The 25,790-nt window shown below is 48.1% G+C and overlaps 1 protein-coding gene across 1 annotated transcript in view; it reads left to right on the top strand.

The window, feature by feature from the left end:
* Positions 1-19,631: 19,631 nt before the first annotated feature.
* Positions 19,632-25,790, top strand: part of RUSC2 (RUN and SH3 domain containing 2) — an 18,339-nt gene continuing 12,180 nt past the window's right edge. Inside the window, exons 1-3 of the mRNA XM_010003045.1 lie at positions 19,632-21,591; positions 23,990-24,781; positions 25,298-25,498. Coding sequence (XP_010001347.1) covers positions 19,632-21,591; positions 23,990-24,781; positions 25,298-25,498 — 2,953 coding nt within the window. The remainder of the gene's footprint in view (positions 21,592-23,989; positions 24,782-25,297; positions 25,499-25,790) is intronic.

Genomic DNA, 25,790 nt, shown 5'->3' with positions numbered 1-25,790 from the left:
TGTGCCTCCAGGTCTCTGTCCCATTCAGCCCAACAGGAGCAGGGTGCAGGATGTGCTCCTGTAGTTGGGTACCAGACTGTGTTTGTGGTGCTGCTGCAGAGCAGGCTTCTGCAGGAGCTTGGTGGGGGGGAAAAACAGTACGTGTGTGTTCGTAGGTGCATCATGGGCCGGAGGACAGGGCATGCAACAAGACATCTCTCTGCAGGATACACATACTTTTACTGGGCTGTGGAAGAAAAATTGTGTGTAGTTTGTGTCTACGATGCTTGCCTAAAGGAATAAAAAGAAGGTGATGCAGCCTCCTTTGCTGTGCAGGATAGGAGCACTCCCCAGGACACGCAGGCTGTGCCTAGTTAGTAGGTGCCACTCCTACAAGAGCATCTGTTAAGCAGTGAGAGTGCACAGATAATCTCTGCCTTGAGATGCTTAGAAGAGGGACAAAAGCTTCTGGTGACTACAGCTGGCCAAAATGATTCACAGGAAGGACATGAAATTGCTGTCATATGTCTTCTTCACTGCAGTGATGCAGAATGCTGGAGTTAAAGTGCAGCTGGATCTCTGGAATCAAGGGACTTGGACCTGCATTGCAGAAAGTGCAGGTGGCCCTGGAGAATCTGCCGTGGATACAGAAACAGCCTATCCACAGCTCTGTTACCACCTCTCAGGTGTCTGAAGCTGTGATAGCAAAGAAAAAAAGGAGTCCTCTGTCCCAGAGATCTCAATTTTCTTGCAGTCTGATGCTCCTGGCGACTCAAGATCTCATTCTGGTATTTTACCTGATAGCCAGACAGTAATCCACCTTTAGCAACCCCCTGTTGTGTTTTGCCTCCTTTTTCATTTATTTCCCAGTCCTAGTGCCTTTTCCAATATTTTCTGAAAGCCTCACCTAGTATTAAGAACAGGTCTCTTTCATTGTTCTGGGATCAAGAGTACCTTGTCTCTCTGACTTCAGTGCATTCATCTTCTTGAACTTAATTCCACTTCAAAAACTCATTTCCTTTTCTGGACCTTCTTTCTTCAATATTGTCTAACCTGTTATCACCACAGCTTCTGTATTATTCTTCTTGCCCAAACAGCACCAAATATGCTGCTTTAGTTACCTCTAATATCCTTCTTGATGTGGTTATTCATTCAGGTTGGTTAGGAGCCCTGCTCTTCTAATTTCCTCACCTCACTTTGTGATTCTAGAGGTTTTGTGCTTTTTTGTTTCTTTTGTTGTATTTTTAATTTCTGATGTACATTCAAAGCCTTTTCTGCAGTACTTCTCCAAACTCTTTGTTCCTGCTGGCTTTCTGACTGTTCTCCTTGACACACCAGAGATCTGCTCTTGAAAAATTAAAAAGTTTTCTTTACAGACCTGTTTGCTTTTTACCCTCTGTTTAATGTAAACTGGGTCAGCTTGATATACTAAGTCCAAAGCCTCTTCTATATTATAGATGCTGGCTGATAACTCCTCTCAGTAGGCAAGATTGAGATGGATCTGAGCACTGGTTAAACCCAAGAGAACCAAACAAAAAGGGAGAGATGTGGAGATCTGTGCAGGTGAGTGAGACATGGAGAATGGAAGGTGGAGGTGCCTCCAGGTCAACTGTGGAATCTCAGGACAGTACTGGACCAGAAGATTTTGTCTCTGTCTTTGTGCAAGCCATTGAAATCCAACCAGTTGTGGAAAAGCTCACTTGTCTGCTACTCTGCTGCTTACTGGGACATAGATAAAGTGCTTCTGGCAGTCCAGTCTGTAAGGACAAAAGAGCCAGAAGTTCACTGCATTCCAGAGCTATGTGAGAGGCTGCAGGATAAGCCTTGAAGGAGCTGAGGGAACTTGCTGGTAGGAGATGAAATCCAAAGGAATGATCTAGCCTTAGCAGGGATTTGTCGTGATACCTTCTGAGCAGGTTCCCTGCCTGCCCTATAACTCATCTGAAAGTTGGTTTCTCTTCAAAGAGAAAGAAACAGGCTCTAGTCCCTGATTCTGCCCCAGTCTTCTCTCATCATTGAAGTTATTGTAATGTTCATGTTCTGAAAGAAGTGGGTCAAAGCACGGACATACCTGTTAAGATGAGCACAAGAGCAGACATGTCCACAAACCCTTCCTCTCCCCAGCATGGCTATGTGGCAGCCTTAGCATCATGTAGACCTTGTCATGTTTCTATCCATCAGACTCATGCAAATTTTTCTTACTGGGCAAGATTTATGGAGGTTATATGAGCAGATAGAAGGGGGGGAAAAACCAACAAACACAAACCCACAAACACTGCAGTTGTTAACTCTTGTAAATGGGACGGAAGCAGGAGGCATGGCTGTAATGTAGGTACAACAACCTCTGGCCCAGGCTCAGCCTCTTAAGTTTGAACTTCCAGGAGAGAGACCATGTGTTGGTCTTTGTGCAGTGCTGAGGTTGTGGGGCTGGCAGTACCTTTGATATATAATAGATATTTGAGTGGTGGCAGCAATGCTGACTCTTCACAAGTGATGGGAAACTGGCATTACTGCCAGACTGTCTCTCTCTGCTCCAGCACAAGATGCCCTCTGGAAGTAGAGACCAAGTGTCACTGCCTTGTTTTGCTTTTTGGGCCATTGGCATGGGTATCTGAGTGACAAGAGCTAGCAGTTCCTTCTGGACCAAGGGCATTTTCTCGTTGGGGAATTACAGGGAGAAAAAAACACAGAACTTGTGGGGAAGACCTAATTCCCTGGGACCTGCTGATGCCTCAGACTAGAATGTGCCCTCTTCTTAGGAAAAGGTGGAGCACATTGACAAGAGATGAGTACTAGACTGGGAGAGTCTACTTTCCCCTTGATTCCCAGATGTGCAGGAGACTCACCTGAGCATCTGTGGCTCTGGCAAATATTCAGGAGCTTTCCTCCATACTGGTGCCAAAAAAAACCCCCCACAACATACAGTTGCAGGAAAATGTATTTTTTAATGGGAATGATGAATAATGAGTTTTTAATGGGAACTCAAGATATGATTTGAGGTTTGAGCTGATGAGTTGCTTAACAGTGACACAGTAAACCCTGGGAAAATTTGTGCTCCTGAGTGATGGCTAACATAGACCTGGTTCAGCACCAATTAAATCATTTTCATCAGCTCCTTCAGAACATGGGCTCTTCATGTTACCCTTTAAGGGACCAGGAAGTCCTTATCTGGTTAGACTAATCTCATTGATTTGGCTCCAGAACTGTGCCTTGTTACTTGTAAACTGGCACCAGCTGCCATCACTTCTGGAAAAGTGTGACCTTAAATGCTTTTGGTGGGTAGGCTCTGCTCTGCTCTGCTCTGCTCTGCTGGCATTGGTGCAGGAGCAACTCCATGCTTACTTAGTTTCCTTTCACCTGATTTTTATTTGATTCACCTGAATCAAATCAGATTTGATTCACCTGAATGGATTACCAGACCACCTTGTTTTGGTCCCTCTCTGAGGTTCCCATGGCAAAGAGCAGGGACACATGCCTCAGGCTGCATCGTCATGTGTCTTCTGTGTAGCTCATAGAGCACAGCTGTCCTCACAGATGTCCTTCTCAGCAGGGAGAATGGCCCATCTGGACCATTGTGCCAGTGCAATTTACTGTTCTTAGGAGCGAGGTTAGTTCTAGATCCTGCTTACATGGCATTTTTCCCTCTAGTCCCACCCTCAGACCTTTTCCACTATGTGGGAGAGTCACAAGCCCATATATGAGAAAATCTCGCAGGAGGCAAAAATAACTAATAGCTCTGATTCCAAGATATATTATTTTTTTTTGCCCCACACAGCATTATCTTCTCTGTCTTTGCCTAATTCATCCTAATGACCAGTACCTGGAGTGACACCTCTGCCCTGGGGTTTGGCTTACTCTGGTTGACCTTTCCTTCACTACCTGTTAGTATGTGAGCAGTTATAGTCACTTCTAAGGGATTTCTTGCCTGGATGTGGCTTATCGTGAGCAGCAATTGTAGTTTGACCCTTCAGAAGAACAATAGTGGATTTCAGGAAGCATCTGCACTTAACTATTTTCTACAGGCATCAAGCTGTTCCTTCTTGTCCACCATCAGCATCTAATTTAACCTACTGCTGAGATTTATCTCCAGCTGCATAGAGCATCTTCCTAACCCCAGATGCCTCCTCTTGCTTTCTGCTCTGTGTCATATGTGTCATTTTCATTTCTGTAGACACTTGCTATTTATAATGATTGTATTTTTAAAGCACTCCAGAGGTGGTGATGACTTATTACATACAGTAAGCCTGACAGCCTTTTCATGCCCATGTGCTTCCTTTCCCTTTTTCCTCTTAGACTGTCTGTTTTTGGGGAAGGATTGGGTCAGAGGAAAGGTGAGGCTGCATGGAGCATGGGGGGACCTCAGACATCCCTAGAGGTCTCTAGACCCCAGTACAGTAGGTGTATCAAGTAACAGTAACAGAATTGGAGAGAAGGAAATGCCAGAAAAGGAATATCCCAGCACTGAGAAGCAGAGACGTGAGGGTGGTTAATGCATAAAGGCAGCAACGCTCCAGTCACGTGTAATTCTGTTTATTTTTGCCTGTGTCTTGTTGAGACACTGATAGTAGTTGTTGACCCGTTGGGGTTTGTGTTGGTGACTTTGCACAAGCTTCAGAGTGTGCAAAGAATGCCTCCATCTCTGTAACCCTGACATCTCTCAGGCTTTGGGCTGCTGATGTGTTTTGGTATTGCAGAGTGGAGAAATGCCCCAAACTGAAGCGGTATGTTTGTACTTGTCCTGGAGGCACTGAGGTGTGATTGCCCTCTGTACCAGAGCATGTTCAACAGCCAGTATTTTGGTCTACTGCCTTGTTGTCTGCTTTCCTCTTGGCCTGAGTTGAGGTTGAAAACAAAAACCACAACAACCTCTTGGCCTGCCCATAAAAATTAAAGGGGAATCTTCTTTCATAGAGACAAGACAGCAGACCTCATTGATTTCATGAAGCAAATTCACCATGGAAAATATCCTTCAGCCCAGACCTTAGTCAGACATGGAGGACCCTCATATCTCTTGAGGGACCACAAAGAGAATCTGCATGGGAACATGGAAGACCTCTCCCCACACACCTGCACCAGGAATTGATGCAAACTGAGGGAGCAACCCCCCAAAAAAACACACACCACAGAGAGTGAGAAGAAACTCCTCTCTGCAGAGAGCAGATATGGGAAAAGTCCCCCAGTTTCTTCTAATCTTCTTGAAAACCTTGATTTTTTGAGCTTGATGCTAAGTTATGTAAATGTATGTAACAGAAATTAGTCACAAAAATACAGTTTGTCAGGTTCCAAATCATTAAACTGATTAAATTGATTAAAGTGGCTCAAATTAATTAAACTGGTGTGACTGAACTGCAAAAAAGTACCAGAGTGTCACCCTCGTCATAAGGAATTTTACTTGGTGAGCCTCTACAAATGAATGTTAAGATACATAAGAAATGCAATGGAAGATTATGATTCAGAGTATTCTAATGTTGATACAGAAAGCAGGGGATATCCCACTGTTGATTGGGAAGCTGTGTGCAATTAGTCACCCCAGCTCAGAAAGGTGACTGCAGAGTTGGAGGGAATTGACCAACTGCCCAGGAAACTGCACAAAGTGGAAGAAATGGGAAATATTTGTGTTAAATGGGAAACTGTAGGGATTGTGATAGGAAATAATGAACATTCTACAGAAAGACAATAATGATTGTTGAGGTGCCCTGCTTGTAACCCAGAATGATTCCAGGAAGTGAAGGAGGATTATTTGAAACCAACAATAAGAATAATTTTCATATACTGACATTAATTAGTCCACGAATCTTGCTGTCAAACTTCAAAGCCCAGCAATATTCCCAGATGGCTTGGCATTTGTGTGAATAAGACTACCCAGTGTATTTATAGTACATGTTCAGAAGTTGCAGAGTTTTGAAACCTCCTGTTTGATTGAGGCCCATCTCAGTGCAAGGGCTTAGGAGAGGCAAATTCTTCCTCATTACTTGTTGCTGGTACTTGCTCTTTTCTCTGAGATATTTCATACAGAGAGGACACAGTAGCTTCAAGAAAGGAGGTATCCAAATATAAGCATGTCCTTGCTGGGGAGATCTGGGAGCCAACAGTCCTAAGATATCCCCTCAGCCCTCTTGAACACCCCTGAAGTTATTAAAAGCAGAGGGAACATCCCTTCAGTAGACTTGATGTGTCCCCTAAGACTCTGACCTGCTTTTCCAGTACTGAGCCAAGGATCACCCCCAATTGCCTTTCTTTTTTCTCCTAGAGATTAGGTCTATGCATCCTGTGCAACCCAGCAAGACTTTCCTTAGCAGAAGACCTTGGTTAATCCAGTGTTACTGGACTTAGTTAGACCCTTAATGCTCTGTTGAGCCCAGTCATTCCAAGCCTAATTAGCACATGAGCTGTCCTGTGGAGCGATATCCTGAAATAAACCGTCCCAAATAGAGCTTTACAAGCTGTGTTTGGTTTGGGTTGCCAGCCTCTGCAAGGGATAAGTTTCTTCTCTCAGAAGAAAAGTATGTGTAGTGCCTGGTCTGCTTCATAAGTATTTTATTGAGGTTCTGACTTGCCTTTTAAAAATTCTGTTGCATGGAAAATATTCTGTTACATAAACTGATGCTGTGGTTTCATCCAGATTCTCTGAGTCCTGCTTTGCCACCGGCCGTGTGAACATAAAAACACACCACAGATCAGGAGAACACTTGGAGAAAGGCTGGTGTCGGGATCAAGGATCTCTGAATACTCTGGTATGTGAGCAGAAGAACAAGCTCAGAGGGCTAGTGAATGTAGTAGGAAATACGATACTCTTCCTGCCCTAGCCCAGGGACAAGCAATCAAGTTCCCTGAAATGCCTTTATATTCAAAAGGACTGTCAGGTGTCTACTACAATGGCATGTAATTTGGTGTGGAACTCACTGGTTCAGGAAGTTACAAGCCCCAAAAGTTGCAAGAACTCAGAAAAAAACCCCAGGACACTATAAGAAATGTGAAAAATATATAGGAGCCTATACTATAATAGCACTGACTTTCTATGGGTGAGTTATGAAACTTGCTTCTAGATATAAGCTCTTGCCTATGGAAGATGCTGCCTGTGACTGAGGAGAAGAACAGAGCAGCCACATTTGCCCACTTTGGGGTTATTACAACTCATGCAGAGCATCTGAACCCTGCTGGCAAAGGAGGAGGATGGGGCCTTACCCCTCTGATTAAGGCCAGGGATGTCTGAGTTCAGGTGCTGAAATCAAGGGATCCCTGTAGCAGTTGATCCACAAAGACTAAATATGTTCATGTGTATCCATATGTATGTCCTCCCTCTATTGTGGAGAAAAAGGGCCTCCTCTATCCCTAAAGAAGTAGACAAAATAATAGGAAACCAGCTGAGGGCTTGGGTTTGTTGTGAGCAGCACTGTGAATATCGATAAAAATCATAACACTGTTTATCATGCACTTGGGGTGTGATTGGCTACATCCTGGGAACCCAAGAACTGTGCACGTGCCAAGGAGCAGGTGTGAGTGCTGTTTACACTCTCTGTACCCCAGTTGCTTATTCTCAGTTCCCACTGTAAAAGTATATAAGGGAGCATTTTCTTCTAATAAACGACTCCATTGCTTCTCACCCTGGAGACCATGTCTTAACCATCACACTCTATTTCTGAGCAAGTGGCAACAATTTACCTTGATTTTGTCCTTATTGAGAAAAGTACTCTTGATAGACTTGTTTTGGCCAGGGAGGCCATATCAAGACCTGCTATGGAGTGCAAAGAGTGTTTTCTAATCTTGTACAGTCTTGTGTTGGCCTGAGGCTTTTTTTCCCAATTCAGAAGTTTCTCATCCTGTCATCTTGGGAATCATTCTGCCTTCCCCCCTCTCTGAATTCTACTGAAATTAAATTCTGACAGCATTTGGAACTGATTACAGAGGAGCTGTTTGTTCAAGGATCTGGCCGTAAAAAGGGTCAAGAAATGCACAGTTTTTACAGTAATCAGACACATTCCCTTTCCAAGCCTGTGTGCTACAGGGTCTTTTGTTTCAGCTATCCTCAAGGGATCGCAAATCCAGCCTATGGTCTAAAAGTGGTTGGATATCAGCAGCAAAAGCGTATGTGGTCCTGATGTCCTTCAGAGGGCAGGAAAAAATTGATGCATCAGTCTCAACAGATGCTTCTGTTACTCAGCCTTTTTGCTTTGTAGCATGCTATCATCCCCAAATCAGGATACATCCAGCCTCCAGACCATTGAACTGCTTATTGCATTTTCCTGCTTTAGAGAGACTGAAAATTTCTTTCTTTGTATCCAGTTATTGCTTCTGGTCTTGGCAGAACTACCCAGAGCTAGGAAGGGTTAAAATTTCCTGCAGTCTTAGCAGGAATTGGCTGTTGGGCATGCCTGCTGTTTGAGAAACCATTTAGATGTGCAGTGTGAAGAGGAACATCTAATAGAACCAAGCTGCTGCTGAGATGGATGTTTTCTGTTTGTGCTTGGTTTTGAAGGTGCTGATCTTGTGTCTAAATAGTGTGTGCACACCAGTGTGTGTTTTAAATTCCGTGTAGGATTGCATCATTTAAAAATAACCCAGTGCTGCAGATGCAGGCATTCTGGCTGTCTGGCAGAGCTGATGCCCATCCCCTCCAGGTAATGCTGTAGCTGCATTCCATCTCCTGTTCACTGGGACACGGCTGCCTCGTCCTGGGAGCAACGCGTTGCACCTCTGCTGTGTTCAGTCTCTGGAAATAATCCTGCTGGGGCTTTTTGACATCTCTAGCTGCTTTATATACAGTGACTTACAGAATCATAGAATGAGTGGAAGGGATGTTAGAGATTATCAGGTTCCAACCTCCCAGCTATGAGCAGGGACACCTCACACTAGACCAGGCTGCACAAGCCTCATCCAACCTGGCCTTGAACACCTCCAGGTGTAACAGCCTCCCTGGGCAACCTATTCCAGTGCCTTAGTACCCTCATGGCGAAGAATTTCTTCCTGATGCCTAACCTAAATCTACCCTTTTTCAGTTTAAAACCATTACCCCTTGTAATCACAGCCCTCTCTGGTGAAAAGCCCCTCCCCAGCTTTCCTGTATCCCCTTCAGGTACTGGAAGATGCTATGAGGTCTCCCTGGAGCCTTCTCTTCTCCAAGCTGAGCAGCCACAACTCTATCAACCTGTGTTTGTAGCAGAGGTGCTCTAGCCCTTTGATGATCTTTGTGGCTTTTCTCCAGACCCTCTCCAACAGTTCCATGTCTTTCCTGAGCTGAGGGCTCCAGAGCTGTGCACAGTATTTCAGGTGCAGTATCAGAACAGTGGAGTAGAGGGGCAGAATTGCCTCCCTCAATGTGGGTGGTACTTGAGTCATTTCAAGAGCTTGGCCCTGCTGTGGGTTTACAGCACTCTCTTGTAGCCACCTTTGCTGCCTGTTGTACTTTTGCTGTGTTGCTACATCAGGTTGTATATCTGTAATCCACCATCTCAGAAATGTTTGGTTTTCACTTGACAGTGAGTGATTCCACCTTTCTGGAGCTCTAGGCTGAATAGTCATTAAACATTATTTTACTGCCTCTTTATATAAGACTGAGTTCTTTATTTGTTGGGCTTTCTTCAGTGATCACTGATGCTTTTGCCTTGCAGGGAGGGTCCAGGATTGTTTTGCAGCTATGATGGCTGCAAGGGATTGGTCTGGACAGAAATGCAATACCAGTTTTAATCTGGATGGAGAGGAAGCAATAGTGAAGATACGAAGCCATAGAGGTACTGGAGTCTGTATGGGTGTGCTGACCTGTACTGCAGTGAGATCTTACTCACTGAGAATACAGCCCTTCATTGTCTCTTTTAGGGTTTAGCTCATCTCTTTCCCCAGATCATGAAGATAATAGGGGATGTAGCTCCATCTCTACCTGAGGTGGAACTGTCCTTGAGTGCTTTTTCTTTGTACAGATGAAATTTGTATCTGAAATTATCCTCTCATAAGCCTTGGATAAGCAGGGACTCTCCTTTGTCACTGCCTGGCCAACACCAAGTTGTCTGAAGCCAGATGCAAGTAAATTTCAGGGAAGAAAGCATTGAGGGCCCTGGGAAAGTGATCTGTGACCTCTGATTGAGAGGTCTTCCCAAAATAGGGGAATGGTGATGCTTCAGTTCCCTAGAAACCCCTGAAATCTCCAGTGCTGTTGAGAATGTCTCTATTGGCATGAAGCAATTCTGCGTTCTCCATCTCTTGCTGTCATCTTAAGAGCCTTCATCCCTGCAGTGCAGTGCATCCCTGTTCCTTGGGCAGGAACAGCTGCTCACCTGCTCACTCACTGTGCCTGTAGCCATGTAGCAGCCTTCAGGAGCAGCTTTGCCATTTGCATGTCTGTGGGCACAGGTCAGAGAGCCCACGTTGATCCACAAAGCTGCCTGAGTTTGATGCCTGACTCCTTCAGGAGGACACTTCATTCCCTGCCCCACTGTGGCCATTGTGGGAGCCAGTTGTGAGCTCACAGCTCCCAGGCACAGAAGTTGATTGGAAAACCCCGTCTGTACTTCTACTGTATTTGACTCTGGTGCACCCACAGCAGCTGGTTGTGTTTTTATCACTTCTCAACTGCAGCCTGTGGTTCCTATAGGGCAGGGCTGTAAAAAGAGCATGTTGATGAGGCAGCCAGCAGAGAGTCCACAGCCCTGCTTTGCAGCTGAGACCTGCCCAAGGCTGTGCAGTCAAGGAGGAGTTAAGCTGGGGATTTCAGCATTCTGCCCAGCTATTTAATTTGCTTATAGAATATATTATTTTTCTGTTTCTTTTCTGCGTGGGTTCTTAAGCACGCTGGGAATCCTTCAGCAGACAGGCTCCAGCACCCAGACAGAGCCATTATTCAGAAAGGAATTGTGTAATTTTGTTGTCCCAAAAGCGGGGTTTGTCACCCAGTGTGCAAGAAGCCGATTCACACACAGGGTTGAGATATTTGCTTTAATATCCAGTTCTGTGCAGAAAAGGGAGCAGGGTGGTATTCCACAAAGCAAGCTCAGTTTCCTGAAACACAAGGGCTACTCTTATGCCCCAAAATGTAAAAAGAACTTTAACATTATTCAATCAGTGGCACACACGATTGGTCAACTAATCCCTCACTTCCAGTTAAAGTGGCAATGCTTAGGAATTTCACTACGCCTGCTCAAAGAGAAAGGGGCTTGTTGTTAGTGGGGGTCCCTCTGGTCTGTGGGTATGAATTTTAGTATGCTAATGGATCATTAATGTATTAATACAGTGGTTTCAATTACTCAGTGTGTTTTTCCCCAGTGCTCCAGGCTGTAATCAAGACAAGCTGTGGGCAGTGCTCCTTTCCATCCCTTTCACCTGTCCTGCTGGTGTCCTGCAGGCCTGTCTCAAGGCCAGGCTGTTGGCTACTTGGGGAGTGTTTTTCTCTAATTGGAATCTGCTTTTGTCCAATTCTTACTGTTTCACTGCTATCTAGGCCTTGTTTTTATTCTGCGTGTCCCTTATGTTCTCTTTTCTGTGATTTTTTCCCAAATGTGATTTTCCCCCCAGATTTTACTTATTGCAATTAGTAACTGACAACAATTTCACCTCTTGTAAGATCTTCAGTAGATTTTCAGTGGCCAGGCAAAAAAGATGCTATAGAAGTGTAGTCCCTCTTGCTGCTGCAACTACAGTGTCTGTGCTAAGAAAGGATTTACTGTGTCTGCAGCTTAATTCAGCAGAAATTTCAGTGTGATAAACAGCTAGAAGCATCAGAGTCTTTTTCTCCTCTGCGGATTTGCTTATGGTGATCAGGAGCATATGTGGTGGGGGCTGGGGCAGGGGATGGCTGGTGAAGAAGGAGCAGGTTCCAACCCAGGTCACCACAGCTGATGCTCGTGAGTCACAGCCTATAAGTGGCTCCTGCCAAGTGCCACATGCCAGATGATGAGTCATGGAGCAAAGAGAGCAGAGAAATGGGAGAAACAGGTTTGGTCACTGTCCGACTCCTGTGTTACTTGGTGTAGATCTGCTGCTTGAAGTGTTTCTACTGTCTTCTATAGCTCAAAATGCCAAAAGCAGCTGGAGCTTCTTTCCTGGTATACACACGTTCACATATCCTGCCTGTTGTTTCTTTTCATCCCCCACACCCTCTCATCTCTGCTGGCAAGCCTGTCGCCCTGGCCTGCGCCGCTCCTCGCTGCCCTCTGCGCAGGAGCTGCGCTTGGTCGTCACGTGCTGCAGCTTCCATTTTGAACACATCATAATCCTATACAGTTCTGGGATGTAATGATACATTACATTGACCTAGACAGGCTGGAGGGCTGGGTGGGGAGAAACTTGATGAAATTCAACAAGGGCGAATGTAGAGTCTTGCATCTGGGGAAGAACAAGCCCATGTAGCAGTACAGGTTGAGGGCTGACCTGCTGGAGAGCAGTGTAGGAGAAAGAGACCTGGGGGTCCTGGTGGACAGGAGGATGACCATGAGCCAGCAATGTGCCCTTGTGGCCAAGAAGGCCAATGGCATCCTGGGGTGCATTAGAAAGGGTGTGGTTAGTAGGTGAAGGGAGGTTCTCCTCCCCCTCTATTCTGCCTCAGTGAGGCCACATCTGGAATATTGTGTCCAGTTCTGGGCCCCTCAGTTCAAGAAGGACAGGGAACTGCTTGAAAGAGTCCAGCGCAGAGCTACGAAGATGATTAAGGGGCTTTCCCTGATGAGGAAAGGCTGAGGGAGCTGGGTCTCTTTAGCTTGGAGGAGACTGAGGGCCGACCTCATCAATGTTTACAAATACGTTGAGTGCCTGGAGGATGAAGCCAGGTTCTTCTCAGTGGTGTCCAGTGATAGGACAAGGGGCAATGGGTGCAAACTGGAGCATAGGAGGTTCCATGTAAACATCAGAAAAAACTACTTTACTGTAGTAAAGTGACAGAGCCTTGGGACAGGCTGCCCAGAGAGGCTGTGGAGTCTCCTTCTCTGGAGACATTCAAAACCCACCTGGACACATTCCTGTGTGATGTGCTCTAGGGAGTTAGACTAGGCGATCTTTTGAGGTCCCTTCCAATCCCTAAGATTCTGTGATTCTGTGATTAGTCATGGGCTTAGTCAGGCTGTTCTGGAAACTGCTGGAAAAAGCCCTGGCCCAGGCAGCACCTTGTTGTGGGGAAAAAAAAAAAAAAAAAAAAAAAAGGGAAGTGTTCCTTTCAGGAATCACTGCTTGTTCATTACTACCAGTCCGAGCTGAGGCAGAAATTTAGGAAGTATTTAGTCTTTCTATCTTGCTGCAGCCCCCTTGAAACACTGACTGCTGGAATATTCACCCTGAGACCAGAGAGATCACCCTCACTAAGCTCAAGGAGAGCTGGAGGTTTAGGATGAGTCAAGCAACTAGTATTTCCTTTTACACCTTTTCTTACATTAAATGTGCTGGCTGATTTACCAAAAGCATTTAATGAAGGCATGAATTTGGCAGAGACATGTTAGCTGGCGAGAAATGAGTGGATGTCCAAACAAACTCCCTAACTAGACCCAACCTACAACAATTTACAGGCTTCCACGACCTCACCTCCACCTCTACTTACTCACCCTGATGGTTCAGCCCCACCTCCAAGCCACTCATCCTGTGTCCCTCGCCCCATCCTCTTCACTGATGCAGCTCCCTGAATGCCCTCCAGCTTGCTGGCCTGCTGAGTGTTTTTTTTAAACCATTCAGTGCTGTCTGGCAGCTTTCCGAGTGGCAGAGCTGGGGCGGGGACAAACTGAGTTACTGGGATCCTGGGAACTGGTGCTAGAACCAGTGAGCCCTGAGATCCCACACACTGTGTAAAGAATGGCTTTCAATTTGGATTCCTCTCCCATCTCTTTTGCCTGGAGTTAGACTTGCAGGGAGAAAAATGAATGTGTCTCTCCTGTGGAGCACAGAGGAGGTGCCTGTATTGTGTCTGTTGTCTGCAAGCTCACACGAATGGTTGCTTTTTGCAGTATTTCTGCTCGTGCTTGTTTTGTAGAACTGTGTGGTTTCTTCAGGCATGTTAATGCAAATGCTCTGCAGCAGTCAGGGAATTCTCATGGAACAACCCACAAAGAATGAGCAGCTCCAATACAAAAGACTTTTTGCTAGTTCGTCTATGAAACTAAATGCTCAGTTTTTAACCCCGTTTTTACATCTTTCACCTTTGAGTGACATGATCCATCTTGCTCCATTTGATGAAGATGATGATGACGGTGAAACCATGGCCATTCAGAAAGAGGCAGTAAGAACCCTCACAGTTAAGGGTTTCCACTGGACATTCAGTTTCATAGATTAAGTGATTGAGATTTGTAGAAACAGCAACCTGCTCAGAAAAGCCAGTCTCAAAAAAACCGGCATCATCTCCAACTGACAGTTTTGCTGATCTTGCTCCTGCCTCTCCGTTCTCCATGCTCTGTGTACAACCTTTTTGCGTTAAAATCACATTTATTTCTTTAAATGTCTGCATGCCTCTCCCAGTGTGGCACTGCATTTCATGAGGAGAGTTGTGTGGCTGTGTGTTGAGCCCTGTCGCCACGTGTGCGGCTGACAGTGCTAAGCAGAGCTGGGTATTAAGCAATTAGTGATGGAACTCCAAAAGCCTGGCCAGAGTGGTGACAGATAGTGGGGTATCCCTGGAGGTATGTGACCACCACACCTAACTCATCAGCACTTGGATGGTGTATGTATCAGCCCCCTGGAATTGAAGCAAGCTGTGCAGGCCACTCTGGAGACAGCTCTGATGGCTTCTGCAACTTCTCAGCAGTGTTGCAGAGGCAGGAGGTTGTACTCCAGAAACCATGGGAGCTGCACCAGCCAGCCTTAAATTAGCACAACATCCTCAGTCTTTGTGGACACGACAGAGGGATCTAGGGGCCTCTGTGCAAGGACTTGCAAGGCAGAGAGTAGAGCCTGAAGGGCTCAGCTCTGCAAGCTGCTGCATCCCCCTGTTTTCTGCAGCATGATGCTTCCTTTCTAAAGGACAGACACAGCTTGACAGGCAGCTCTCAGATCATTGCTGAGCCATCCTTTCTCTCTCAACATTCAGCTCCTTCTACTTACCTAGGGCTTTGCTGAAGCTAAGGAGTTTTTGTTGTGTATGATACAGGGGGTATAAACATTGATGAGCAATTCCGCACCACACAATAGGTGTGTCACAAAAAGCCATCCTTGTCTGCTTTGTATTATCTTGACTGGAATGAAGCATCCACAGGTAGTGAAATGTCCATCCTTTACTTCCTCCACGTAACCCTTAGCACTTCAAGAAAAGACCTGACTGAATAAACAACCCTGTAGCAGCATATGGTGTCAGAATGGAGAAGGCAAAAAATGTTGACATTTGCAAATCAAATGTACTGATGTGTCTGGAGTCATGGTGCTTGCTGCCTCCATCTGTGCCTTGCACTGCCATAGCATGCTTTTCTGTGCAGGGATTGTTGCTGGATGCTGTGTTTTCTGTTGTATGTGTAGCATTGAGCAGTATTCAGTACACTGTGGGCTTGTGCTATTACGAATTATTAATAAGAAGAATTAACTAATTTGGCAAAACGTGCTCAGGTACAAACTGCCTGACCACATCTGGAAACTTCCCCTTGCAAAGGGGTGTGAGGGCTTTATAAAGTGCTGATCAAAGCCAGCAGAATCTGAAACTACTCTCCTTGCTGGATTTTATGCCTCATTGTCCATCCCAGTCTACCAGGCCCTGAACAGGAAGAAGGATTCTTCTACAGTCTTCCAGAATCAGGGAGGGAGAGTCAAGGGATCATATGGCCTTGGAGGATGCTCTAGTGTTGGGAACTGAATAATTCCTGTTCTGGCAGTGTCATTGCCAACCACTCTACATCCCAAAGACAGGAGGAATCCAGAAATCCAAGAGTGAGAAGAAGGTTATCTAGGGCACAAGAAATCTTGTATATCCCTAGGGAAGCTGTCAGAATGGCTCCTGGCAGGATCCGGCTGTGTGCCACCTGTGATATTGGACCTCAGAGCCCTGTGCTGGGACCAGGCTGTGGGTGCAAACAGAGTGGGTACCCACCTTCTGCAGTGTCTGTGACAGGCAATGAACCAGAGCCCACTAGAGGACCCTGTGCTGCCGCTGAAACCAAAGGGCTGGGCAGAGTTGCATGTTGCAGCCAGAGCTCCAGAGAGACAGCTGGGAAATGGCCATCTGTCAGCTCTCTTGACATTTTGCTGTCAAATGTCAGTGTGCCTGTGCAGGCCTTGTCCTCCCGCAGCAGCTTCTGCACCCGTGTGAAGTGTGTGTTGCTCAGCAGGGATGGGTGGTGGTGCTCAGAGCCAGCTCCAAGCAGCCATTTTCCAGGAACATCAGAGACCTGGTGCATCAGCAGTGAAGTGTGCCATCATCACAGCCTGTATTCTCAAAATTAGGCTTTTCAAGTGGATGCGTTGTGGCAACACTAAAAATACAGCAAAGCCTTATGGAGAGATGTGATCTAAGCATTACCATCAGCTACTGAGGCCATAACAAGAGCAAATAGGCAGTGGGGGACCAGCTTTTTTCCCATAGTGATGAGGAGGGAGACAGGATAAATAAACAGGAGCTCCTGGTACTGTATGTACCATCCACAGTGCTCAAGGTCCAAAATGGAACATGAACACTGCCCCAGCTGTTGAACACGGCTTTCAGCATGTGTGCTAGGCACAGAGTCAGGAGCTGCTGGTACCCATGGTGGTTCTTGAGCAATGTATGTCTTGGGAATCCACTCCAGAAACCAAGCTGAGAACAGACTCATTACTTTCAGTGGCTGTAGGAAAGGAACCAGAGGCTTCCCACACAGAGAAGTATCTGAAAGGGGAATGAAGGGTAATACAGGCATTGGGGAGACCATAGTCCGGGTGGATTTGGCCTGGGTGGAGTCCACCTAAAGGCTTGTGGGTTTGCTAACACTTGCATTAGCATTAACTTTTACACCATTGTGTGTCTACTGTAAACTCTCAGTCCATTTCCATCGTTGTATTTTTTTCCTGCCAGCATCATCCTGTGTCTGTGAGAAGCACTTGTCACAGTTTGACTCAGGATAGGCAATCAAACCAGCGACAACAATGCTCTTGATCCCCTCCCCCTCCCCACCCAGGTGGGGAAAGGAGAGAGATAACAAGGAGAGAGACTTTCTGGATTGAAAACTAAACGAGACAGCTGTAATTAAATGCTAATGATAGAATAAAATATGTGCAAATGCATACAAGTGTGTGCAGGAATGTGCAAAACAGCTTTAATTAAACAATAATGACAAAATAAAATATGTACAATTATATACGAAGATGTTTGGGAATGTGCAAAACCCTTTTGCCTCCCCCCACCCCCAGCAACTCCCAGAGCATCTCCTGAGCTGTGGACAGTCCCAAAATGTCCGGGAGCTGCCAGAGAGAGTGGCAGAGCAGACAGGAGCTGAGGGGAGTGGTATGAGGGGCAGGAACACAAGGGCCTGGGGATCAAAGGAGGTAGATAGATGGAGTCTTCCCCAGATGCTGGACATGAATGGAACAGAAGGGAAGAAGAAGGGTCTTGACTCCCGTGATTCCTGACATTATATCAAGAGCCATGTAGATATTATGGGATAGAATACTCTCTTTGCCCAGGTTTGCCATCTGTCTTGTCTGCTCCTCACTATGGGAGGGTTGTAGATAGGACTCTTCTGCTCCTTTAATATCTAAAGCAGAGAAAAGTGTCCTTGGCATCTCAGTGGTAACATGAACATTCCAGTGTTGTCAGTCCACTGTCTGGAACACTTGCAGCTAGTTAAAAGAGAGCTCACTGAAAGAAAAAAAAAAAAAACAAAAAAACTCCAAACAAACAAAAAACCAAAACAAACAAAACAAAAAAAATAAAACGAAAAAACAATCAGTAAAAAGAAAATAAGCTTCATCCTGCTCAAACCAGGACAGCACTACTATGCATGAGAGGAAGGTACTTATTTTTGATAATTTCTTTTTAGCATCTTTTGATTGTTATTCTTATGCCATGAAATGGAAAGAACTGAAGTTTCTGATCTTTCTATAGAGCTCGAGAGTGTCGTTTCTTAACACTGTTTCTCTTAACTTCACTTATGTCATATTTCTCAGTTTCCCTACTAGGCTCCCATTGCAGCTTCACTCCAAATCCATTATCATCCCATATTCACAAATGCTGTGGTAAGATTGGCAAATACAGATACTGTAAATTCCTTTTATTGGAGTCTGGAGGTCAGTGGTGGCAGCAGATGGCAGGGCACTAGAGTCCAGTGCAGGATATCAGTATGGGGTGTCAGGGTGCTGTGAGCACTGAAGATGCCTGGATGAAATACAGTGTGTGGATTGGTGACCAAGGGTGTTTGGGCCATGGTTTTCAGACCAGGTGGTGGATCTATGAGAGCAGTAGATAATTTTTTAATTTCTCAGGATCATTCTGGATCACTATTTTCTTTTGTGGTTTCTCCATCTCCTTCCTGCCTTAGCTGCCCTCCCACTTCTCTGCATTGGCTTCTCTGATACATAGAAGAGAAGGAAAGAGGGAACCCCCCTCCAGACTGTCCTGAAGGTGCTTCCAGGTTGGACCGCTGGCTTACCTGGGAGAGGAATAAATATATGCTCTGCTCTTCCATATCAAATGCTTTAGAATGTCTTCCTCTGGCTTTATGGGAACGTGCTGTTTACTGAACACTGAAGGAGTGGGGCTCAGTGCCCTGCCTGTGCAGCTCCTGGGACTGTGGCAGTTGTACAGGTGTGAAGTGCAGCAGATAGCAACATAAGTGCCACAGATAATGTGTCAGAGTGTCAGGCATCTGTGAACCAGGCAACCCCAACCACAAGAGGAACCAGTTTGAGCTGAGGCTGGACCATCAGCAAAAGTTCAGCAGAAGGCAGCGTGCTCTGTGGGACCTATTTAACCATCAGCAGTGGTTCCCTGTGGCCCCACTGAAGTAATCCACTTCTTTTTGCATGAGAGGCCCTTGTTGTGCAGAAGTAGTTGCATACTTTGGCATGTTCCCCTGGCACCATTAAAAGAAGTCAGGACCTCATGGGTGTTCCTGGATTTTGGAGTGGAATGGTTGTTGCTGCTTTCCTGTTCCAGTGTTTTCCTGCTTTCCAGTCTCAGCCAGGATTTGTATCTCTCTAATGTTGCAAGGTTGGGCAGTGCTGCTTAGTGTTTGGTTCCTAAAAGAAGTTTGAGGTATGTAAAGGCAAGGAAAGATATTGAATCTAGTGTGAGAAGATGGATTGCTCTCGTCAAGAGTGAAGCACTTAATTTCAGGCCTTGTGCTGACTGTGTGTTTTTCTGTGGGTCTACAGTGCCATCCATGGTGAGGTTTTGATTTGGCCCAAAGCCTGTGCAGCTCTTTGGCTACTGGAATGAAGTCAGCTCACTTCAGATAAGATTGAGAGGGGTCAGTTGAAAGCACAGCTCCCTCTGCAGGGAGGGGGATGTTTTTGTCTTACATTCTTTCTTGAGGAAGGACAACTCAGGACCTGGTGCTAGGATACTCATGCTGACAAAGGCCAGTCAGTTTGGTCCTTGCTGGCATGAAGTCTTCAATCAAACCAAAAATGCTTTAAATACTACCTTTCCTGAGAGGTGACTTCCTTTGTGTTTTTGTCTCTCTCTAGGTATCTGAATTCCCTCATGAAAATTGTCCTCCCTTCCTCTCATGTGCAGCCTTATCTGTCCATGGGTAGCACCAGCTTAACTGATGTCCTGAAGAGCATTCCTCACTATGGATAGTCCACCCAAACTGACTGGTGAGACGTTGATTGTCCATCACATTCCCCTGGTGCATTGCCAGGTCCCTGATAGACAGTGCTGCTCCGTGAGCAACAGGACCAACCCCTTCTGCCAGCCAGAGCTCAGCATTACACGGAACGCTGCCCTTCCAGACAGAGACCTTTCACAGACTGACTCCTTGGTGTACAGCAGCTTTCTCCAGACCCCCGAAACCTCAGCAGAGGCCTCAGACAACAAAGAAGGCAAAGCAAAGGATTTGATTGCCCCTAGTGTCAGTAAGAGACACATGAGTGAAGGTGAAGACCTCAGTGTCTTTGGGGATGACTTGGGTGAAAAATCTTTTCACCTTCACAACTCACTTGTGGCTGGCAAACCTGCCTTTCATCTGCATGAGCTGTCCTTGCCCCCTTTCCACCTTCACGATTCCAACGACATTGTGAAATCCTGGAACATGGCCAGCCGGTCCGGGGTGGTGGATGGGCAAGAGGACAAAATCAGCAGTGATGACGTCCAGAAGAAGAACAACGCAAACAGGTGCCACCAGGCTTCGGAACGCATGGAGCTGGATGAATGCAGCTGCCATCGTGGCAGCTCCTCCAACTTCTCCTGCGATGGTGGCGACCAGGAGTGGAACCAGAACACAGGTGAACCTCTGAGGAATCAGGATGCCCTGCACAGCCGAACATGCAGCTGCTCCAGCTCTGAACTCCAGCGCTGTCGGTGCTACAGCTCATCAAGTCAGTCTGAAGTGATTGACCAACAGATGGGCTACATCAGTGACTCTTCCTGCAACAGCTCTGATGGGGTGCTGGTGAACTTCAGTGCTCTCTACAACAAAATGAATGGCCATTCTCTATCTAACCTGAATTCTGCCAACCTGTCCTGTGACTCTTCCTTCTGCAGCCACTCAGACACAGGAGCTTTTTATCTGGATTTGCATTCATCACCCACAGAATCCAAGATGTCTTGCGAGTCGCATCACCCAGAGAGTTCAGGGAAGGTGTGTGGGTGTCAACACTCCTCCTCACCTGTCCTTGATGCTAACTGCAACTCTTACCACCTCCACTGTGAGCCTTGCACTTCAGAGAGCTCAGACCTCACTGCCTGCTTCCAAAGCCAAGCACGGCTTGTTGTGGCTACTCAGAATTATTATAAGTTAGTCACATGTGACTTGTCTTCCCAATCATCCCCCAGCCCGGCAGGATCTTCCATAACTAGCTGCTCGGAAGACCATACCAAAGGTAGCCCTGCCCAGGCCACCGAATACTATCTGTTCAGAAGGCCTGACCTGGGACAAGAGGAAGACAATGTGGAGTGCAGTGAAGAGGAGACAAAGGCAGAAGCCACCAAGAAGATGATTGAGGGTCAGGTTTATCTGAATGTTTCACCACCGAACCTCAACACAAGCCGGCAGCGCTCCAGGAGCTATGACCAGAACCTGGACAGGAGCCCTGGCAGCAGGCTGGGCTCCTTGGAGCGCATGGTGAGCTGCCCAGTCAAGCTGAGTGAAAGCCCAGCAATACCCATCCAAAGCTCCCCCCCGAAACGAGTAACATCCTTTGCTGAACTGGCTAAAGGCCGGAAAAAGAACAGCACCTCCCCACCACTCCGGTCCAATGGTGATTCCTCCTTGGAGTTCTCCCCTATCCCTGAGGCACAGCGGGATTGCCCAGCCTTCCTTGAAGAAAGAGCTCGCCGCAGCCAGAGTCTTCCACCCATGCCCTTCATCCACGGCCTGAACCGGAGCTGCGAGGGCTTCTGCTTGAATCACGCTTTTGAGGACAGCCAGGCTTTGTGTTCCACCAAAGACTCACTCTCCAGTGAGAAGGTTCCCAGTGGGCATGGGGCAGGTGAGCAAGCCTCTCTCTCCCTGCTGACGGCGGCAGATGCCAGCTTTTCAGGTGGCTTTGCCAGTGGCCATGGACAAAGAGATGTTAGAGCCCAAGCAGACGGTAAGGAGCCAAACTAGGCAGAATGGACAAGTAAAAAGAGTGGCCGCTCTTTGGGACATGAGGGGAGCAGCAGAGAAAGCTGCATAGCAGTGGGTGCAGCTCGCTTCCTGGTCCACCACTCCCAGGAAAAAAAACCAATTTCAGGCCCAAATCAGTGCAAATGTCTTGTCTTTCTATTTCTAAAGTCTCTTGGGGTTTTGTGCAAACCTCTTAGATCATGTAGGAGGACACGGCATTAGCATTTGGTGTCTGTGGAGCTTGGTGGATTGTCTCTCCTCCAGGGCATTGTACTCCCCTAGTCCATGAGAATCACCTGCCTTTAGCTCCTAAGACAGAGATGTGAAGATGCTGAGCAGAACTGTCTTCCCAGCAGAGGAAGGGAAGGGAATCACTGAGGAGTTTTTAGCCTTTCTTCTCTGGAGCCATATGGTGCGGAGATGGGGAGGGAAGAGGTGTGGCTAGCAGTCTCCTCTCAGTGCAGGGTCAAGGAGCTCACAAAGTCTCTGCTGGTAGATACAGTGTAAGTTCTGCAGAGATTAGAGGAGCTGCATGTCTCTTTGGCATATCCCAGCCATGTTCTTCACAGTGCATTTCACTGCAGAAAATAAGTTCCTACGGAGGGCAGTTGTCCCAGCTGCCTCTGCAGGAAAGCTTGTAATTCATTAATTGCTTTCCACCTTGATGTTAGTATCACTTGTCCTGGTGAGGACGCTGTGCAATAGCCCCATCAGAGGTATTGCCATTTCTCCAGCATGGCAGAAAACCTCTGTCTCTGCCCTAAACAGTTCATGTACCTGCTTCACAGGTAAGAGCCCATCTGAAAATGGGGCTCTGACCAGACTGCTGCAATAGATAGCCATAAAAATGCCAGGGACCAGACTGTCACCGTGTAATTCCCTAGAGATTTCTGACAGGAGATAGGAAGAACATACAATTCGTTGCTGTGGTGAATGTGGGAGAAATTTTTGCCTTTGGAGCAGGAGTTTTTTAGCTATTGTCCTGTTTGTTTATTGAGTCTTCAGCATGTGCTTGATGTGGGATGGCAGGGAGGGCAGGTCTCTGCTGGGAGAAGGCAAAGTAGGAGCAGCCCTCCTGGTTTGCAGAAGGAGTGCGTGGAAGGAGGAAGAGCTGCTCAGGGAAGTGGGGGCAAACAGGAGGCCTCAGGTCAGTGTATCCCTGCAGTTCCTGCACCCCTTGCTGTGGTCCTTTCCTCTGCACCGTGACAGCAAGGCAGGCATTAGCACTGTGTACACTGCTCCTGCCTGTGGCTGGAGACAGAGGCAGAGTTCCTCACGTCCACTGGGAGCAGCCTGCAAGCTTATGGGGGTCTGCAAAGGGACCAGAGGGAAAACAAGCCCCGCTGAAGGATGGTCATAGGGGAGACACTCCTCCACAGGCAGCAAGGAACACCAGGGCTGTGCTTGGGGTGGGTCTGCTGTGTCCCAGGATGTGCTGTGAGCTGGAAGCACTGGGGAGAGACAAGGCAGGAGGTGCCAGGCTGTGCTGGGATGCAGTGGATCAGGGATCCCAGTCAGTCCTGTGTGTGCATCCAGTGTGGAGTGTGTTGTGCACAGCGTGTCACGCTTCAGGTGTGTCCTTCAGGATAGTGTGGCCTCACCAGGGGATGGAAGCATGCACATGTAGATCAGCCCAGCACAGTCCCTTAGGACATGCCTGATGATCATTTGGTGGAGCTAGCCTGCCTTTTCCAGGATTGGAAGCTCTTCTAATTCTGCTGTGGTCCTGATTTGGTTGGGAACATCCCTCTTGGGTCTGGTACAGGAAGGGGAATGAAAGGAACATCCTCTTGCCAGAGAGAGGAGGGAGGGAGAAGGGGAAGCTGATGGCCTTTCTGACTGCACTGAGTGCACTGTGGGATGCTGAACTGCGGTGCTACTGCATGTAATGATTGTGCTTCACTGGTTGAGCTCTCAGCACCTGTGAGAGGGGAGGGTCCCCTTTGGGGTAAGAAATCTCACTGAACCCAGAGCATTGGGCCATGGTGCTTTGTGGTGCTGCTTGGGCAGGGGCAGGTCAAGGGCAGGCACCTGGGGCCATGGCTTTGTCCTGTCTTGGGAGCAAGGGATGTGGAGTTGGTGACCCTACCAGGAGAAACAGCTCCTAGTGTAGTGCTCTGCTCTTCCAGAGCTGTCAACAGGTGGAAACTGCATCTGAGGCCACACTGCCAGCTCATGATGTGTGTAACCAGTCCAGACTTGAGGACTGACTGGGATCCCTGATCCACTGCATCCCACTTGAGTCCCCATGTCACTGGCCACTAGCTCATCCTCTTTCTCCTGCCCTGGAGAGGCACATTCCCTTTGGCCTGATGATGCTGGGCTGATGATGACTGTCCCCCTGCTTGTCCTTACACTCTGTCTCCCTTCTCTCCCCAAAGGTGGTGGCACAGACAGCAAGCCTGTGGTACGCTACAGCAAGGACCAGCGCCCCACGACCCTGCCCATCCAGCCCTTTGTTTTCCAGCACCATTTCAGCAAGCCACCCAAGGCTCGTGCCTTGCACAGCCATTTTGCCTCCAGCCTTTCCCAACTCTACAGCTTGTCCAGCAACCGGCCTGCCAGCCAGCAGATCTCTTCGAATTCCCAGTCCTCGGCCTCGGCCACCTCAGCGGAGCAGCCGGCGGGGCTGGGGAGCCAGGCCCAGGGCGCGCTGCTGACCCAGCGCGCGACGGATGGAGCTGCCTCCCGCAGCAGTGACGGCTGCAGTAAGAAGCCTGCGCCCGAGACAACCCGCCCGTCCCCCCTGGGGAGTTACTCTCCCGTGCGGTGCAACGTGCCTTTCTTCCAAAGCGTGGACTCCTCTTCCTCATCCACCGCGGAAAGAGCCGGAGAGAGCCAGCCCCCCAGGAGCAGGTCCTGCCCCATCTCTGCCAACCTGCTCCCCACGAGGTCTTCCCCTGCTCTCAGTGCCATGCAGCCCTCCCAGGCCACCAAAGCTGATGCCCGGAGGCAAAAGGAGAACCCCAAGCCGGTTCCCAAGAAGGAGGCACCATTGGAGCCAAGCCCGCCGCTCTCTGAGTACCGACTCCACAGTGGATCCCTCCCACCCCTCTCGATGGGCAGCGTGCCTGTGAGCAGAGTGGGAGGCTACACAGATCCCCACTGGAGAAGTGGCAGTGAGACCAGCAGCTCTGGTCCCCTGAGCAGCATGGGAACACGGCCTCTTAATGGTAGGTACCCACCCACCAGGGCACTCTACTCTGGAACATCTCCAGCTCCCTATGACTGGCTGCTCCCTGTACTACCACCCTTTCTCATAGCCCAGGGCAAAATTGCATCTAGACTGCAGTGCCCCACAGCCACTACCATCAGTTTGCCTAGAAAAAGTCCTACACTAAGAGCATGTCCCTCCAGTCCCAACTCCAACACTGTGTCTCCAGACAGAGCAGCATGAGCTGCTGATCTTACAGCACTCTATGCTAGGTGCTTGCACCTAAAACCTGCTCCCTCTATGCCCACAGTCACAAGGCCACCCAGGCTCCTGCCCTGCCCTTCCAAGCTGTGGCCTCCAGCTCCCTTCATGTTTGCATGCTAACGTCCTGAAACACTGCTGGACTTCTAACCAGTGTGCTGTCTCTCTTCTTCTGTCCTTCCTCTTTCTCGTCCTCTCTCACCCTGCTTCCCCTCCATGTTCTCCTGTCTGCCTGTGTCCTCCTGCCTGGTGCTCACTGCCTGCGGCATCCCAGCGAACCACCTCTCCCCCCAAGCACTGAAGTGGCGGGAGTACAGGCGGAGGAACCCCCTGGGTCTGGACCGCGTTTCTGGGCTGCCCGGCTTAGCAGGCAACCTAGACCGGAGGCAGCAGGAGCCTCGGCTGAACCGGAGCAACCCCATCCTGGAGCTCCCTGGCGCTCTCAACAGCAGCCATTTCCACTGCAAGCTGAACGGTGCGCATCACCCGTCTGCTGGGGGGTCTTGGGAGGTGACCCTGGGGCTGGGGTTCAGCCTGGCTTCATCACTGCTCTGCCTGCTCCGGCCAGGAGGGACGGTGCGTCCGCTCACGGTGAGGCTAAGGGGCCATGAGAGGAGGGTGAAAAGTGCCACACTGGTGGGTGCAACCTGTGTGGAGCCTCAACTGAGAGCAGTCAGGTCGGTCGCTGGGCTGGGTTGAAGGGCAAAGTGAATGGCCCAAGAGCCTGCTCAGGCCTCAGCAGGTGCTGCTGGACTCCATGCTGGTAG

Source organism: Chaetura pelagica, unplaced genomic scaffold (assembly GCF_000747805.2).
Source record: "Chaetura pelagica isolate M959 unplaced genomic scaffold, ChaPel_1.0 scaffold758, whole genome shotgun sequence".
Taxonomy (NCBI): domain Eukaryota; kingdom Metazoa; phylum Chordata; class Aves; order Apodiformes; family Apodidae; genus Chaetura; species Chaetura pelagica.
This window is presented reverse-complemented; position numbering and strand designations above follow the sequence as displayed.